This window comes from Gavia stellata, chromosome 4 (genome assembly GCF_030936135.1).
Source record: "Gavia stellata isolate bGavSte3 chromosome 4, bGavSte3.hap2, whole genome shotgun sequence".
Classification (NCBI taxonomy): domain Eukaryota; kingdom Metazoa; phylum Chordata; class Aves; order Gaviiformes; family Gaviidae; genus Gavia; species Gavia stellata.
In genome coordinates this window covers 46,007,505-46,024,837 of record NC_082597.1, presented here as the reverse complement: position 1 = coordinate 46,024,837, position 17,333 = coordinate 46,007,505, and the positions used below count along the sequence as shown (strand labels likewise).

Sequence of the window (17,333 nt, the reverse complement as noted above, 5' to 3'; positions counted from 1 at the left end):
AGAAATACCTCAAGTCTAGAGGACTATCCTGAGACTGCGGGAACGCAACCTAAGAACCTGATCTAGAATAAGTGAAATGAAATCCTACTGTCATCCTAACTTAGATAACCTGCCCACAGAACAAGCTCTCACTTAATGGAAGATAAGAGGCATTTGTAAGATCAGTCACCAGAAGCGGAAAAGCACAGGGAGTTCAAAGGCCGCCAAGCCTTAAAGGCCAACAACAGGTTCCGCAATCAAGAGACATTCCAAAATTAATTTAAAAACCTGACGGCCGAAGTGTCAGAGAACAAAGAACTTTCAGCATAAGTTTGGGTCTCCAGATAAAACGCTTCCATCTTTCAAACAACCATTTCAGACAAAAATTAGGGATGAAAAAAACCATTCAGGGAAATGGACAGTTTAAAAAGTTTTCTTTTTCAAAAAAAGACAGTTAAACCAAAGCTGTGTCAAGCCTATAAAATATTTAGAAATAGAAATGAAAAAATCTAACCATAAACATTTGCCCAAAGAACAGATTCACTTTTACATAAGTAACAGTAAGAATAAGCATCTCTGTCTTCTGATTTAGCCTGTTTCTCCAACTACATGTTTGGAGCAACTTTCACCACAGGTTGCCAGCAGGCTTACATCTACAGCTTCAGCATCAAATATTTCAGCTAAAGAAAGAAATTCCATAAACAAACAGCAAAGTCTGCTTCAGTTGACTTCACAGGGGGAAAAAAAAAAATCCTAGCAGCCAACAACGAGAGAAGGGCAAACTTCCAGATGAAGGAGGCAAAGGACCTCTAATTCAGCACTCTCACAGCTATCAGATGGTTAACAAATTGAGATGAGAGACTTCTGAGCCTTTTGAGCGACTTTCACTCTGGCAAACTTAAAGGATTCAGAAGTGCAGCTGGAATACATATGGGAGATGCTGGAGAAAGTGTATCATTTGAATTTGTAACTCCATTGTGTGCTGGAAGAACTTCCTGCAGATGAGGCACATCCCGTCAGTGACTCAGGGAGACTCTCCGTCTGCTAACAGTCATGAATTTATTCTCTGAACGAGCTACCAGAAGTAACTCGGTTTATGTTAGTGTTATATATGCAACAAGAATCTTAAAATAAAGCCTACGGGGACATAATTTCTTTTTCGCCTCCAAAAATCTCTATACTACAGCATCTCCACTGAAAAAAAAAAGAAACCCCACACTATTTTGATGAAACTAAGATTTCACATTTTGATCAAAGTGTTTCATTCAACACAAATTTTTATGCAGAAATGCTTTTTAAATCAAAAGCCAAATATATTTTTAGATTATATTCAGCATTTAAAATGGAATGGGTATCACATTAATAGAATATTATCATGCCAGGTTCATCCTGTTAGATAATCAGTTACTGTTTCTCTTGGCTGATACTCAACTACAGTACCTGAAAATTACGTAGCCTCAGCTACTCAGGCATCTTCTCTGGATTGTGTTGTTCTTTATCAACACATTAAAAGTCCCTGTTTCATATGCAAATTATCTTTACGGTCATTTGAAATTAGTACCTATAACACGCAACAGGAGGGACAAAGGGAAAACACTATAGAGAAAGCATACAAGTCCCTGTCTTCCCACCACCAGCCTCACTGCTGGAATTCAGAAGATGGCAGCCACCTGCAAACTGGAGCTACTGAAAGCTACTGGAGAGGTGCACACGGAGCTGAAAAATTGAGAGTAGATGACAAAAAAAGGGCCATAAAAAAAAACACAGATGTAAGTTAATAATCAAATATACACACACAACAAGGAGACAGATGGCAAGCAATTTTCCCCAGTGTACTTATACTTGTTCTTCTAGTGCATGTATTTGGGTCACTTGCTAGACTAAATCTCATGTGGCAGACCCAACAGAGGTACTGTCGAATGTGTATGGGCTCGGCCTATTTTTAAATGATGCAAGTCTGACACTACAGGGCATTTATCAGGATTCCTTCAATGTCGTTTGCAATATTGCCCTGTGGCTTTGAAACAAGGCTGTTGGGTATTTTTTACCATCAGCAAGGCTGCCCCATTCAGGCCTGCTAAATAAAATGCAATACAAGCTAGAGAAAGTTTGTCAGTGCTACCAAATTTCACAGAAGAGTCCTACACGGAGACAGACAAATCTCTTCGTATTTTTTAGAGTGTTAATTTCGTCAATGTGCTACACAGAAAATATGTCACTCAAGGTTAAAGATTCCTACTAATACCCTCCTTAAAATATGCCTTTCTTCTGACATTTGGGAGTAGGAAGGAACACCTCAATGGACGAGTTGCTTTTGACATGTTCACTGTAGCAACGCATGACCTTAGATACACAAAGCACTGAATCTTCCACACCCCAGCTATAAACTGACAGTGACCTGTCTTATTTAGCACAGGTCACATGAAGGACTACAACTTCAATGCAAGGCACCCACAAGGCAAATTGCCTACTTTTGGGGGGCTTAAATGGCAGGGAAAAATAATTACGTGGGTGTGTAAGCCTAATTGCAACAATGGGTTTCCCTCCTGTAATACCGGTAGATATCAGCATGAAACAAGAACGGCATGTGCAGAGATTAGTCCCCCTTAATCTGGCAAGAAGCTGGATTTAACACAGTGCAACAAGCAAGATCTTCAATACATCTGCAGGAATAAAAATTGCATTTCTCCCTACCCCTTGTTATCAGTTCCAAGATGATTTTGCTCAGCAATAAATAAACCTTTATTAATAAGCAATGCGAGCTCACTGTGGCATTAGACCAACATCTAAATACTTCCACCCCCTCTTCCCACATTCATCTCTTCTTTTGGGTTACTGCATCCCGCATCCAGCTTCAAATAAAACAGATAAGCAAAAAGAGGGAAAAAGCATATTTGTTTGTTCCTAGATGAGCAAGGAGGTTTTGACCTGAGGAGGAGAATTCCCCCCTAATAATCTACACATGTAACTAGGAAATATCACAGATGTCTGTGAGAATTACAGTAGCAGGGAACAGGGTGGCAAAAGCTTGTGTTTTTTCTAGTTCCACAGAAATAGAAAAATAAAGCAGTGTTTCTTCTTTACACTGCCTCTCAGGTTTAGAGGCTGTCACTTTCATTCAAAGTAATCAATAAGTCAATTGATCAAAAAAATCACATTTGCACTGATTATGTGCATGCCACATATCTGTCTAGTGTGAAAGAAACAAGAATTTAGGGAGACTAATGATGAAAAGTAAGAATGTATACATGTACTTACTCAACTTCCTCAAGCTTCAAATGCATTCAATTTCAGTTTAATTGGGTGAAGGGTGAGAAATAAAATATTGCATCCTTTGATATAGAGTCATAAACCCCAGACTACAAGCAAGTTTGTTATATCACTGTCCATACAGTCTTTGGTTTGGTGCCGTGCAGCCGCTAAAATATTAAAGTTTTACCATTGGGAAATCGATTTTGCTATAAGAAGTTTTTACGATGCCACTTAATCTTACCCAACCTACATAAAAAAAATACAGAAAGCAATTACAGACACCCTTTATATAGTAAGCTTGATCACTGTATTAAAAAAAGAACAGTCTGATATAGTTTCAATATAATGGCAAAGGAAGCAGAAAAAAGCTATGACAATATGCCCTCCTGAAACAAAACATTGCAGGTTCCCAGCTTAAATGCACAATCTTGATTCACTTAAGTTAGTAGCATGATCCATCTCCCACACGTAGGGCTGTGTCCTGCAGCTCCAGCATCGACCTCCTTTTCTAGTGTTACGTTTCAAGCGGGCTCCTGCAAGGCAGCAAGATTCTGTGATTACAGTTAAAAGAATACTTGGGTCTGAGAGCCTGCCTCTTTGAATAGATAACCCTTTCTAGTTCAACAATTACTAGCATGCAACAGCCATTTCTGCCTTGCCTAGTGCTGCAGTTGAAAAACATCCTAATTAGATGACCGTGAATACAGAAATGCTTTCAGAACACTCTAGTGAATGCCTAAATCTTAGCTACAATGATGAGCAGTACTTTTTTTAGTTAGGATGTAAACACATAAACAAAGCAGTACTTTAGAACACCTTCTAAGTAGTCTGGGATTGGTACTAGCAAAGACAGGGAATTATTATCTTTTCCACCCTTTCCGAGATGACACTCAAATATCACTATTTTCCAACTGCATTAAAACACACTCAGGCAAGATCAAGATTAACTTTGACCTCCACATCAATAACACCAGGTGGTACTTCAAATTGCTTTCTATGCCTAGCCAATTTGAACTGGCCTTAAACAACCCAGTTTTGCCTAAATATTGCAACATACGCTACTTAGGGTTACATAAATATTCCACAACTCCTGCAGTTCTCAACTATAACAAACGGGTTTAAAATAGTGTCAGTGTGCCAAAATATTCATTACTTTATTGATCCAGCTCAGAGCTTGCATTGCAGAATAACAACGGGGTGGGTTTTTTACTGTTTGTGAACAAAGTTTTGAAACGTTAAAATAGGTTTAAGAAAAACCATTGGAGATAATTGGAAGGCTCACAGAAACCTAAAAGCACTTAATCGCTTCACAAGACTTCAACTGCATGTAAATGACCTGAAGGACTGAAGCCTGCATCGCCACATTCTGCAGCCGACACTGTTCCCAGCCTGAGACCTGGAACAGGACTACTTTCAGTATAATAGGTTTAATAGTAGCAACCCTCGAAAACAGGGGGGTTTATTCTGGAAGCGGTGACAGATCCTTAAAGACGGCAGGTGCACTATAATACGGCTTAAGGGAGGAAAATTCCGAGTTTAGTAACTAATTGACCCCAGGACAGGCAGGTTATTTCCCAAGGCAAATGCCTAATCAAAGACATAGCTGACCCTTTCACATCCCATCAGCGCGCCGGGAGGTTCCGCTCATCCAGCAACACTCCTCTGCTCAGGCGCATCCCCCACCCCACCTCTCCGTGCCTCCTCGCCTTCCTCCTCTCACACGAAAAGCTCCAAGGCACTCACCCTGCCCGACAGCCGCGCGGAGAGTTAGCTGGTACCGTGAACCTGAGCCACGAAGCAGGGACCCGCCATTCCCACACACCGAAGTACTCGGGCGCAGCCCCCTCCTCTCCCTCCACGCCGCCGAGCCGCGCAAGCGGCGGGGCGGCCGGTGGTGCCACCGAGGAGGATTCCAGCGGCATTGCCGCGGCAGAGCAGCGCCGCGGACCCGCAGGCAGCCGCCCGCCCGCCCGCGCCCAGGGGAGACGGTCGCTCGCCACCGAGGAGAGGCTGGTGACAAGCTGTCGAAGTCAACCCCTGCGCACTTTTTGGAGGGTTTCATTCCAACGGAGCATGAAACACCCCAGGACGGTTGATAAGTGAGCCAGGCGTGCTGTTCTCCCTAATACGTTTTAATTACGCATCTGTTTTAATTGTGATCAGATTAAGTCACCGTAAAAGGCACAAATTGGAATTTTCCCCGACTGCTAACAGCGCCTTTCAGCAGCTTCTGAAGGCAGGTACGTTCAGGAGAGGAGCAGGTAGGGAGGCCAGCCCAAGGGCGGCTGTTCCCCCCCCTCCGTCGCCGGGGCTCCGGTCCCGGAGGCCGCCCGGAGGAGCCCGACAGCAGACGGCAACTTCCCGCGCGGGGCTCGGTCCCGGCGGAGCAGCGGGGGACGGAAGGCGGCCGGGCATCCCGCCGCCCGGGTGACACGGCGCATGTGGACCCAGCCCAGGACACGCCAAGTTAAAGCGGCGCGTCCCTTCCCACTGGGAAGGGCTGGAGGGGACCGAGCCCGCGCGGGAGCTGTCAAAGCCACGGGAGCGGCGGCCGCCCGGAGCCGAGGAGCCACCGGGACCCCCCCGCGCCACCCCGGGCACCCCGAGGGGGGCGGCCGCCGCCCCGCTCCCGGCAGGTGGGCAGCCCCCGCCCGCCCTTCCGGCCCCGCCGCTCCCCGCCCTACCTGTCATCGTAGCAGAAGTCGGCGCTCAGGGTGTTGAGGTACAGGGCGAGCCCCAGGGCGCTGCTCAGCAACTCCGCGATCATCTCTCCGCCTGCCGCCGCCGCCGTCGCGCTCGCACCGGGGCAGCCCCCCCCGCCCGGCCTCCCCCGCCAGCCCCGCCGCGGCTGCCCCTCGCGCCCCCCGGCACCGCGGGGCGCCGCTCCGCGCTCCGCCGGCGGCCGCAGCCTGACGGCGTCCCTCTGTGCCTCCGCCGCCCCCTACCCCATGGCAGCGGGGCGAGCGGCGGAGGGAGCGCGGCTGGGCTGAGCGGGGCGCGGCGGCTGCTGCTGCGGCGGCGGCTGCTGCTCCTGCTGCCGCCCTCCTCCCGCGGCGCCTCGGCGCTGCTGCGGCCACGGCTCTCCCCCGGCCCGCACCCCCCTCGCTGCCGAGCCGGGCGCCGCCGCCGAGGCTCTGGGAGCGCCCGCGTGGGGCGCCCCGGGCTCCCACCGCGCCTGCGTGCGGACCCGCCCCGCGCCCGCCCCGCCCCGCGCCCCCGCCCCGCCCCTCCCGCGCCCCGGCTGCCCCTCCCGCGCCCTGGGCGGCGCTGCGCCGGCACCAGTGCCCGCGCCGGTACCCGCACCCGTGACGGCAACGGCAGCGGCACGGGCTGGTTCATGCGCTGGGTAGGGTTTGCCCCGCTGCTGCCGCTAGCTTGGCACAACCCTCTTCTTCAAGGGTTTTGTACTTTCCCCTTTTCCCTTTTTTCCTTTCTCCGTTTTCCTTTTTCCTTTCTTTTTTCTTTCTGACTTCTTTCTTTCTTTCCTACTTCTTTCTTTCCTTTATTTTTTCTGTCATCTTTTTAGTTACTTTTTCATTCTTTTTAATGTCTTTTTCTTTCTTTTTCTTTCTTTTTCTTATCCCCTTTGCTTGGTTCCCCTTTTCTCTTCTTCCCTTTCCCATCTTTCTTTTCCTTCTTTTCCTGTTCCCTTCCCCCCTTTTCTTCTTTTTACCCCATGCCCCAGCATAGGTCAGCTGGAAACGCATTAGGAAAGAGAGGGCCTGTGTGTCCCATTTGGGATGGGATGCCAGAGCAGGGGGCTCCATGCTCCCACTTGCCCTGAGCCTGGCATTCCCCTCGCTGTCAGAGTGGGCATCCATGGGGAACTCTTACCTCAGCTTCCAGTTAAGCAAAACCGAAGTAAACTACTGAAACTTGGCAGAGGAGTGCTGGAAACAAACACACCCCAGGGCGAGGAGTGCTGCAAACCGGGGCTCCCTCAGGGCAGCCCCGCAACGGGGTGCTGCCTTCAAGAGGTGAGGTGGGCATAGCCTGAGCTGCACCGTGTAAGTGGGACAAATAAACGGCCCGCCAGGAAACCCAGCTGGGGGAAATTACGCACTGAAACCGTCTTCAATAATTCATGGGATACAGAGGCATGAAGTTATGGAAAGGGTTTGGGCACATCAAGCTGATTGTTTCCTTTTCTAAGAGAGTTTTTAAAATGTTGCCTCCTTTTTCTGCTAGCCAGCCCTTTATATAACTGTTTCCTCATGACTTCCATCAAGTGGCACATCATGCTGTCCCAGAAGAATGGGAGTCTGTACATGAAGCTGTGTCTAATAAATTGGGGAGCTTTTAACAAGTTTCTTTCTCCCCTATGTGATTATTTAAGGCTGTTCTTTGCAACCTCAAAATATATTAAGTGCATTAAGACCTCTTTCAAGCAATGCTTGAAGTGCTCCTGTGAAGTCTGCCCCAAGTGTCACAAACATCTCAGCTGCTTTTACTTTGATTCAAGGGGTGTGTTATCACCATCAGTGGCAGTAATTGCAGACATGGGGGGAGGGTGCATTTTGTTCAGAATATGAAAGCTTTGAGGGGCCTTATTGAACCCATTAGTGGATCACATTGATCTGGCGTTAAACTTCTCAGCCTGAAGCACAGAACATAGTAACCTAGATTTTAAAGAGTTGGTGCGCTTTGTCAGAACTGTGTTCCTTACTTTCAAACGCCGATTCTCAATCTGTTTCTGGACCTACTGCCAAGATCCCAGTCATCATGACTTAGTCCTTCTTGCTGCAGCAGGATTGCTGAGCTTACTATGCACTAGGTTTGCTCCTTCTCTGGAACATCCTAATAAACTCTGCATAAAAAGCAGTATAATTGCTGCTGAGTCACAGTGGCAGAAGTCTCTCATTCTCCATCAAGAGCATACGGATTTTTTCTTCAAAGAGGCAAGACTATTGGTTGGGGTAGATGAGGGCTGGCAGGAAAGCTTTAGAAACAAAACAAATCCTCCAGGGAAAAAGTTTAACAAAGCCTGATGCCGACTAATAAAACCAAATGGCACGAAAGGGTGGGATGAAATGCATAGACTGTGCGGAGAGTGCCTGCTCCGCTGGATGTTCCCAGTGCTCCAGGGTGGCTGGAGGTAGCATTAGGGCTCCACCAGCCTGAATCTAAGTGGATTTAGCTGCACTCACAAGAGTCTACAAAGCCTGCATCTTGTAGAAACATTTCTCCATATAAACAAAGGATAAGTGTCCTCCCAATGGCAAGAGCTTTCTCTGATGGAGAAAACCTGCTTTGGAGAAAGAAATAAATGACAATGCGTGCATGTACCACCCCACCTGTCAGCTCTGGGACTCCACACGCCAGGCCAAGTGGGGAGCAGCAGGTGGAAAGAGCCCGTGCAGAAAGCTGGAGACAAGTTCAACATAAAAATTATCAGCCTTGTTAAGCAAACAACACCGCAGAAGAAAACAAGAGGGTAGGAATCAAAGCGTGCTAGAGGAATTCCTTCTGTTCCCTGGTTAGTTAAAAGTAATAAATACGCTGGAGTTATGAACAACAGTACATTTTGCTATATCATCCGGAGATGTCAGATAACATTCTGACTCATAGCAGATTTACAGTGTGACGTACAGTAATCACAAGGTATCAAAAGAGGTAATTTAGAAGTTCAGACATGTCACTAAGCAGCCATTTCCAAAATAACCTTCGCTTCCAGAAAGTCATTGTCACAGACTCTGGTATCAGGGAAAAGGGAAGAGGTGGAGGGTTGTAACAACACATAATAATAACAGTAATTGTAAAGACAACTAGCGTTATGCAGTCTAATAGCTGATCTATTGTGCATACCTTCGTAGACTAATTCGCATGCTTTATTGCAAATATGGCAATCAAAAGTGAACTGGTTTAATACCAGTCAGGAAATTTCTTCATTAAAGACATTATAGACTCCGAATCACTGTGCTACAATATACTTCACCTAAACTGTGCCTGTAAGATTAAGTTGTGGCGCAGCATGTAGAAATAGATGTCTGTCACAGTGACAGATTTGGTTAACTGGTCGCTGACTATGAGACCTTAAATGTCAGGGTAATGCATGTGGTGCAGATCCCTCAACAGATTAGATTAGACACTTCAATTTCTATACACTGGGTTCATTTGCTGGAGCTTGTAGAAAATATTTGTGCCAACTTCCTCAAAGCATCTCAGAAGAGAAAGGCTAACCCCCTGAAAGCTGCTTGGATTTTTTATTAGAATGAGGTAACTGGGTATTAAATCTTACTATAGGAATAATCAAGTGGGATTTATTAATATTTTTGCCAGTTCTTATGCTCAGATGCTATCAAATAAATGTCATAATATATTGTGCATAATTTTGAACAACCTAGATTACATCCAAAGACGTGACTTAATGAGCCTCAGAAATGTAAACTTTGGTGCATTTCAAAACACCCTCACAGTTGTTAGCAGTTGTTAGCAGTCAAGCATAAGCTGGTGTTATCTAAGGTTAGTTGAATACATACATGAACAAATGACCTTCCTTTATCAAAAGTGGAGAAAGTGGGGTAGAGAAGAACATTTTAGCCAAGTGCCTCTTTCAGAATTACTCCCTGATTCATAGAGGTAAAGTTGTTTGATTTTGTGGACTAGGTTCTAAGCTGTTGTTTTCCTGTCATGCTGACAAGATCATATTAATCCTCAAAGAGACCAGCATTTCTGCTTTCTTAAGAAATTCTTTGGGTTTTTTTCTTTTTTTGCTAGTGCTATGGTAATAATAACATCAGCAATGACAACGAAAGTAAAAATAAGTTGCAACTGCAAAACAGTAAAATCTCATGGAAATGTGCGTGAAATAGGACAGTAAAAACTAAGCACATGCAGAAAAACCAAGCAGGACTTACATCAGTACTTGGAAAAGATTTTAACTGTACACATTTCCTAAGGAAGTACATTTCCAGGAGGCACCAGTTCCTACTTTAGATCAGTCAGTGGAGCTAGAGTATTGCAGCAGAGCTGGAGAGAGAGAGGGAAACCCAATGCATTTTTAGCTTGACCTAATCTAATTATGCAGACTCGCTCTATGAAGAAAAACAAACCATACTTATAGGGAAGTTTCTTATATGTACAAAACATGCAAGAGCATTTGTGTAACTCACGGGTGAGCATATCTCAGGGAAGATGATTACTCCAAATGGCTGTGATTAAAAATGATAACACGTTTTGTGGAAAATTTTAGGACTAAAACCTAAATCCATGAAGGGACTTGGATATCTCGTTCTTCAGAAAAATTCATCTATGCTTTAGAGGTAGGTGCCAGTGTGCTTTTAGTGTTCAGCTGACATCAGACAACTTCAAGTTTCAAAGTACCTAATACTAGACAGTTAAAGTTCCATATGCATCTAAATTGTCACTTGATGTTTTCAGAACCACCCAAAAAAAGACACTGTCATGTCACTTAAAACTTTAGCATACCCTGAAGCTACATCATAGTTACGAAAACAAGCCTTTTCTTGCCTCTCAGTGCCTGTGAGACCTGAGACAGGAGTGTGCAAAACAACACACAGATGATTCTCTTTCAACTGGAGCCTGAACCAAGGACACAGGAGGCAAGAGGTATCTTTGCCTAATCTGGATAATGGATTTGAGCTGTAATGTCATAACTCTGAAGTTACTGCGCCAACATTGGGCAGTCTATGTCAGGACACTTTCCCATCCAAACTATTCCACTTTAATACAATATTAATTTACTCATTGTATGCAAGAGTAATTGCTTCTGCACTTGCATTTAGGACATCCATGTAGCATTTGTGCAATTGGAATCAGCTACTACTCCAAATCAGGAGGAAAAGGGCAGATTATGAACCCTGACAGCTCTGGTATAAAGCTTTAAATTATAAAGCATTTTTAATGAGGGCTAAGGGAGCTCCCTCCTACCTGATTATTTTTATGAAAACAAACTAATTTATATAATCACCTACCTCCAAAATACATTCACTGATAAAATTTGAAAGGAAGAGGGGGTAGTTCCTTGCAGCTAAATTCTTGGAGGAGATCTGACATATATTTCCACCATTTTTGTGAAGTTTTTGGTTTAATGTTCTGTTATAGTGAAGAAGAAAATGGTCAGATTAGGTTCTGCTCCCCTGTGACTAAAAAACTCCAGATATTTAATGGAAAACCTGGAAATTTTTCCTACCTGGTACTTTAGGTTTCTCTATACTAGACTTGCTGTCCTCTGCCAACTCCATCACCAGATGCCTGAGCCTTCCCATTTAGGAATATCTACTAAACGGACTATTTGTGTTCTCTTCACCCATGTGCAGCAGGAAATAATGGTGCATCTCGGATCTCAGAAGGATGCTCCAGTTTTCCATACTGTACCAATTGTCCATTAATCTGCCAAAGGATACTGTTGACTCATTTACTGATTTCTGGTGGTATGGTCATTACTGCTTGAAGTAAAAGAGCAATGGCACAGCAAAAGGTTGTTTTCAGTCTCTTCTGAAGTTTCAAGGATGATTTTCTTAATGTTACTCCATTCTCGACTAATCCTAGTCTGCTTTATATATATATATCCCTTGTCCTTTGAGATAGCTCAAAGTAGGATCAAAAAGAGATTTTAATCCTTCTTGTTCAGAGTAAGTTGACAGTGTAAACTTACTAATAGCAGATATGTCAGCTTGTCATCTCCCAGAACATGAGCCTCTTTACTGTTTGTTTTTTCACAATTTATGAAAATAGCAATATACCAGTTTTCTTTTTCTGTAGTTCCTTTTATCAAAACAGCTCAAAGAAATACACATCCTTAAAAGATGGCTCTGGAAGTAAATTAGAATTAACCACATTTTACAGAGGTGGAAATCAAGGCAACTGACATTTGTGTCAGTTTATCCAGATCATATGGGAACTCTGTAGCAGAAGAGGAATCTATCTGAGATCCCAGCCATGATTCCCAGTCATTCATTTGCTTTCATCATGAGATCATCCTTCCGTTCACAGTAATTGATATTTCCTTAGAAAAACACAATGGAATTATCCCAGGGATTAATTTGGCCTAAAATGTTAATTCTGAGAAAAGTCCTACTTGACAGATGGATGCCTGCAACATAACCAAGAAGTCTGTGGTGCACAGCCTGGATTTTGTGCAGGTGGAGGAAAGGGAGTATGAGTGGTATATCATATCCTGCCTCTCATCATTTCTTGGCGCATGTATTGCCCAATAGATGGAAAAGCTTCAACAACAGCTGAAAATCTGTTTCTTGTCATCTTCCTTCCCATAGAAAGAAGTGAGTCATTGTGCTGTCCATCAGTCCTCTACTTTTCAGGGTACTGACATTTCCCCTGTGATGCAGATGATGAAAAGACAGTTTAATTTTAGTCTAGATCTGTCTACTTCTACTTCATTTGTCCTTCAAATGTACAACCTGGGATATAGGTTGTGAAAATTGGACAAAAAATGATATGTCTCTATGGCAGCAACATCAGACCTTCATCCCACGGCAGAGCAAAACCAGCCAAAGATGCAAGTGTAATTTCCACCTCAATCCCTGCAGATTTTCTACAGAATAACCTAATTTACTTCTTTACTTCAGTACAGTCTTGGCTTCCTGCTGTACAAGCATGAAGTAAAGCCAGGAAAACCATGATTATTCTTATTTTAAAGAGAATGTGTCAACATTACCAAAACATATCTAACACCGGCACAAGCACAATTCTCAAGAGTTAAATAAACAAGGCAAAGTTATTATAAGGAGTAAAGCTTTGAATCCCTCTAAACAGAGTCAGTTTGACTTTTCATAATAATGTTGGAACCAAATGACGTTTTGTACTGTAATGTAGACAAGTCCAGAGAGGATAGTCAAGGAGTTCTAGGTTCCTAATGAGCAATAAAGCAGAAACAGCAACTAAATTAGCAGGAACCGAATTGTTTCTTCTCCGCTGCTTGTTCACTTTGAGAAGTATCTTCTCTGTATACATGAAATCCTCTGTGGAAACCTCAGATGGCCTCTGTCTCCATACTTTAAAATATAATTAACACATGCCAGCAATAAAGTCACAATAAATTTAATTTTTAGTGGATTAAAGACATTACTACATTTTTAGTGGGTTAAAGACATTGCTACTTTGATTTAGAGTTAAGGCTATTGCTTCTTTCATTTGCAGATCTAGAAACATACAAAACATGAACTGTTTGAGGGGTTTTTTTGTACACAAGGTTTGTAGCAGAAGTTTAATCAGTTCAGTGGAGCATTCACAGCTTTAAACTGACTGCAGTGACTCAGGGTATGCAGGTGACCCAGATTTCTCCCCTGCTCTGTCACACAAACAGATAGCTATAGAACTGTACACTTTCTGTGAGCAGTGAGTCAATTGGTTGGCTACAGGCTATTACATAGAGATGCTGGATGCCAGTTACGTTGATGTGTGCCATAGGATGCAATGAAGTGAAGGTTATAATCTCCAGTGTACACACCAAAAATGAAATTCTTTGGAGACCCTACCCAGGCACTTTTTTCTCCCATGCACAGGGGAGAGCATTCCCTGTGTTTTGCCAAGTAGCAGCATTCTAATTTATTTAATCTTTCCTTATTTTTTTCTAGTAATGTTTGCTTACTTTGTTTACTTGGGAAAATATGCCTAGCTCTAGCTCCCATAAACTTTACCATCACCAAAACAGCTCATTTATACCAAGGTCTTTGTGTACTGGTAACAGCAAACTTGAACTTTGATCAGTCTCTAGTGACCTTTAGGAGAATTTAGCATAATAAGATTGTTTTTCGTTATAATTTATAGATTAAGTTAGTAAAAAAATGTTGTGCTTTCCATTTCCATTAGGCATTTTTGGAAAACAAACATATCCTACTGAATACCTCTCATGGAAAATACTGACTTTCTGTGTTAAAGCTTTCCTTTGGTTTCTTGAATCTGCTAACAAGTGAAAGATGCAACCTGCTCTGTCAACAAAAGGATTTTCCCATATGCTAGCTACCATGTGGTTAAAACCATATTTTCTACCATAGGTACATCATCAGAGATTTTGGATCATATTTGTAGTGGTATAACTTGTCATAGCTTCAGCAGAACTGTCACAGCTTCTAACATCTAGTGTCTGTTCCTTAATACTTAGTACAGAGGGAGGCATGAAAAGAGATAAACAGGTCTAGGGAATGTTGACATTTTAAATTCCTTCCTACCCTATTTTGCACAAGAAAGAGCATTACATTTGGCTATGTAAATAGATCCCAGATTTTAAAATAGCCAGGTTCTTTTCTGCCTCAAGGAGAAAGAAAGATATAAACCAGAATTATTGGCTTTCTGTAATATTTTATATTCAATTTTCTCTTGTTACGTTCATGCCATGTAATTGTGTGCACATGTGTACATGCGTGGTCCTTGTTGTACAGGGTTACAGCCAGATTCTTGTCCGTGTGCCAGAGCTCTACCAGGGGTTCAGGGAGTTGCTGTGCACTCTCCTTTATTCCGTGTACAACAATGAATACTCCTTCCTATATCTGCCAAACGCATGGTTTGATCCCATTGATATCCATTTGGCATGAGGCTGTTATTCACTAACCCTTCACCACAGCTATTAATCACATGCACATGCGAAGTGCTGTTTGCAAGGGGTGGGTTCCCAAGTCTGCTTTGTTGTCTCATGTTATTAAAGGCTCTAATACCCCTGTTCTGGCTTAGTATTTCTCACCAGTCCATCGCTGAAATACATAACCCCGAGTGATTCCTGGCTTCCCACCCCATTCCAAGCACCCACAACATACAGATCTGTCCAAAGGGTAGGGCATATTCCAACTGTTTCCAGGAAATTTTTTTCCAGGAGTTATCCCTCTTTCCCTGGACTCACCCTCAACACTGCACTGTTGTATGTTGCGGCATATTTTAGCAGGGGACTTTTGAGAAAACCACTCATTTTAGAATGCCATTTTGAATATTTAACTGACTGCAAATCATTCATTCTTCATCAGGTTTGTTCTCAGCGACTTGCCTAATTTGGGATGATTTGGATAGTTTCCATTAGCAGCAGCAGATGGTAGTGGGCTGAAAGGTTCCTGTGACACAATCCTCTATGTGTACAAATAACCCACAAACAACCCACAAAGTACTTTTTTTCCCTTGGTCACAGCTGAAATCAGACAAGAGAAAGTTTCTTTATTTGCAACCCTCTTTAAATAAAAAGCTTTCTTTAACTTTGAGAGAGTCCTGACAAAAGTTAGTCATGAATACTGCCAGATAAGCCCTGCCCCAGGGCGGCAGAGCAGCACCAGCCAGGCAAAAGAGCTACCAAATAAGACTTCAAAAAATGTTGATAGCAACCCAGAGCTTTACCAGCAAAAAGGAACTGAGTCATGAGCCTGATTTTGTGAACACGGGTCAAATCCTTAGTTCACTTAAGTCAGCATTGCTTTGGTACAAAGACACAGCAATTAGGCTGGCTGAATGTCTCATATAGGATGTCTGTAAATTCATCTCTTTTCACCTTTGCCATACACTCTATGGCGAAACTGCTATAATGCTATTTACACAAAAAAGGGGAATGTCTCATTTTTGCATATACTTGAACTAGGCTTCAGAGAAATTTTCTGACAGTCTCTATAACGTGCATTCTAAAAGCAAACCTTCAGTGGCAAAACATATGGAATAATAAATTATTTTCCAAGAGAAAAAATAAACTCTTGTCAAAAGGACACATTTATCCGATTCATATTCTCCAATGATCACTTTTATTGCAGCTTTTTAAGCCAAATGATTTAGTTTGAGTTCATAAGTTTCCTGATTTTCAAAGTTTGGCAATGGGTAGACAGAAACACACACAGTGCAGAGGGCGTGGTGGAAAAAAGAGGGAGGACAGGGCTGGAGCGGGCTTCCTGAGACACATCCTCCAGCTGCAGGCAGCTGTGGTTGGGGCTGGTACCCATTATCCCAGTACCCGGTACCCAGTTTCCCAGTTATATTCCTCTTGAGGTACTTCTTCTGGTGTTCCCATCACAGACCCTAGTGCTTCTGGACATTTTTGAGAGCATTTAGGGAGCTCAGAATTACAGAAACAGATGTCAAACATCCCTAATTTGCTGTGTAGCTATTAGAAATCATGTTTTCTTAATCCCATTGTCAAAATAGAGCCAGGAAGGTCTTTGCCACAACTAACGCCTAACGTTTTCCCCAGACTACTCTCCTTATGAGGCAAAATGGTGAAGTGTTTGAGAAGGCCTAAAAAGCTGAACAGCAACCTCAGCTGTTCATCCCAAAACAGATATGCACTCACCACCACCAGAAAAAGTAGCTACTTGCTGCTGTACTTTTAGAAGATCTTAAATGCCCAGAGCGCTGCACTGCAGCAACGTTTTTTCTCCTTTACATGAGGAATAAATTTGTGTGGCTGCACAACTTCAGAAAGGAGGAAAACTTACCTAGGTTTGTTTGAAAGAGTGTGAGGAACTTAAAAACAGCACAGAAAAATAATAATATAAAAAAAGTTAGTATTGCTCTCAAAACTAACCTTTATTCTAAATGATGAGAAGTGACTACACAGAAGTGAGGGCGTGGCTGCCTACCCTTTGCATTAATCATTTCTGCTGGAAAGGTACAGAGGGGACCATACAGTGATTAATCCAAAAGCAGTGGGAGGATGCCATTCTAGGAAGGGCACAAAAGTCCCAGGTCCAGAAGTCTCTGGTATTCAATGCAGGATGGTATCACTTCAGTGGAGAGTTACAGTTCAATGCCACATCATCGTCAAATCTTATTCTAAGTATATAATACAACAGATCAAGAAAGAGGCATGTTATTCTTTCTAAATCACAGGGATTGAAAGGTAATAATTTCCTCTGTCTGTCTGTATTTCTGATTGCAGCATTCTCTCTCCTCAAGTCCTAAATAAAGCCACAATAGAGCCAATGGTTTAGCGAAACTTCCAAAATGCCTTTGAAGAATTCATGATGAATTGATGAAGGAGTTTATTTTCAGGCAGTGTTTTAAGTTAGAGACATTTCATAACAAAAAGGGACTGTGTTTGTTAGCAGGTGCAGAGGATAACCGTCTCTTTTCACTTAGAGACACCCCATCTATTTTCAATCTGCTTTCAAGTTTGTCTGAGATTATGTTACCAGAGCAGAGACTTAGGAGGCTTTAGA

General features: G+C 43.2%; 1 protein-coding gene across 1 annotated transcript in view; it reads right to left on the bottom strand.

Moving 5' to 3' along the window:
* The window catches only part of TMTC2 (transmembrane O-mannosyltransferase targeting cadherins 2), a 257,259-nt gene extending 251,261 nt beyond the window's left edge, over positions 1 to 5,998 (bottom strand). Inside the window, exon 1 of the mRNA XM_059816783.1 lies at positions 5,916 to 5,998. Coding sequence (XP_059672766.1) covers positions 5,916 to 5,998 — 83 coding nt within the window. The remainder of the gene's footprint in view (positions 1 to 5,915) is intronic.
* Positions 5,999 to 17,333: the final 11,335 nt, after the last annotated feature.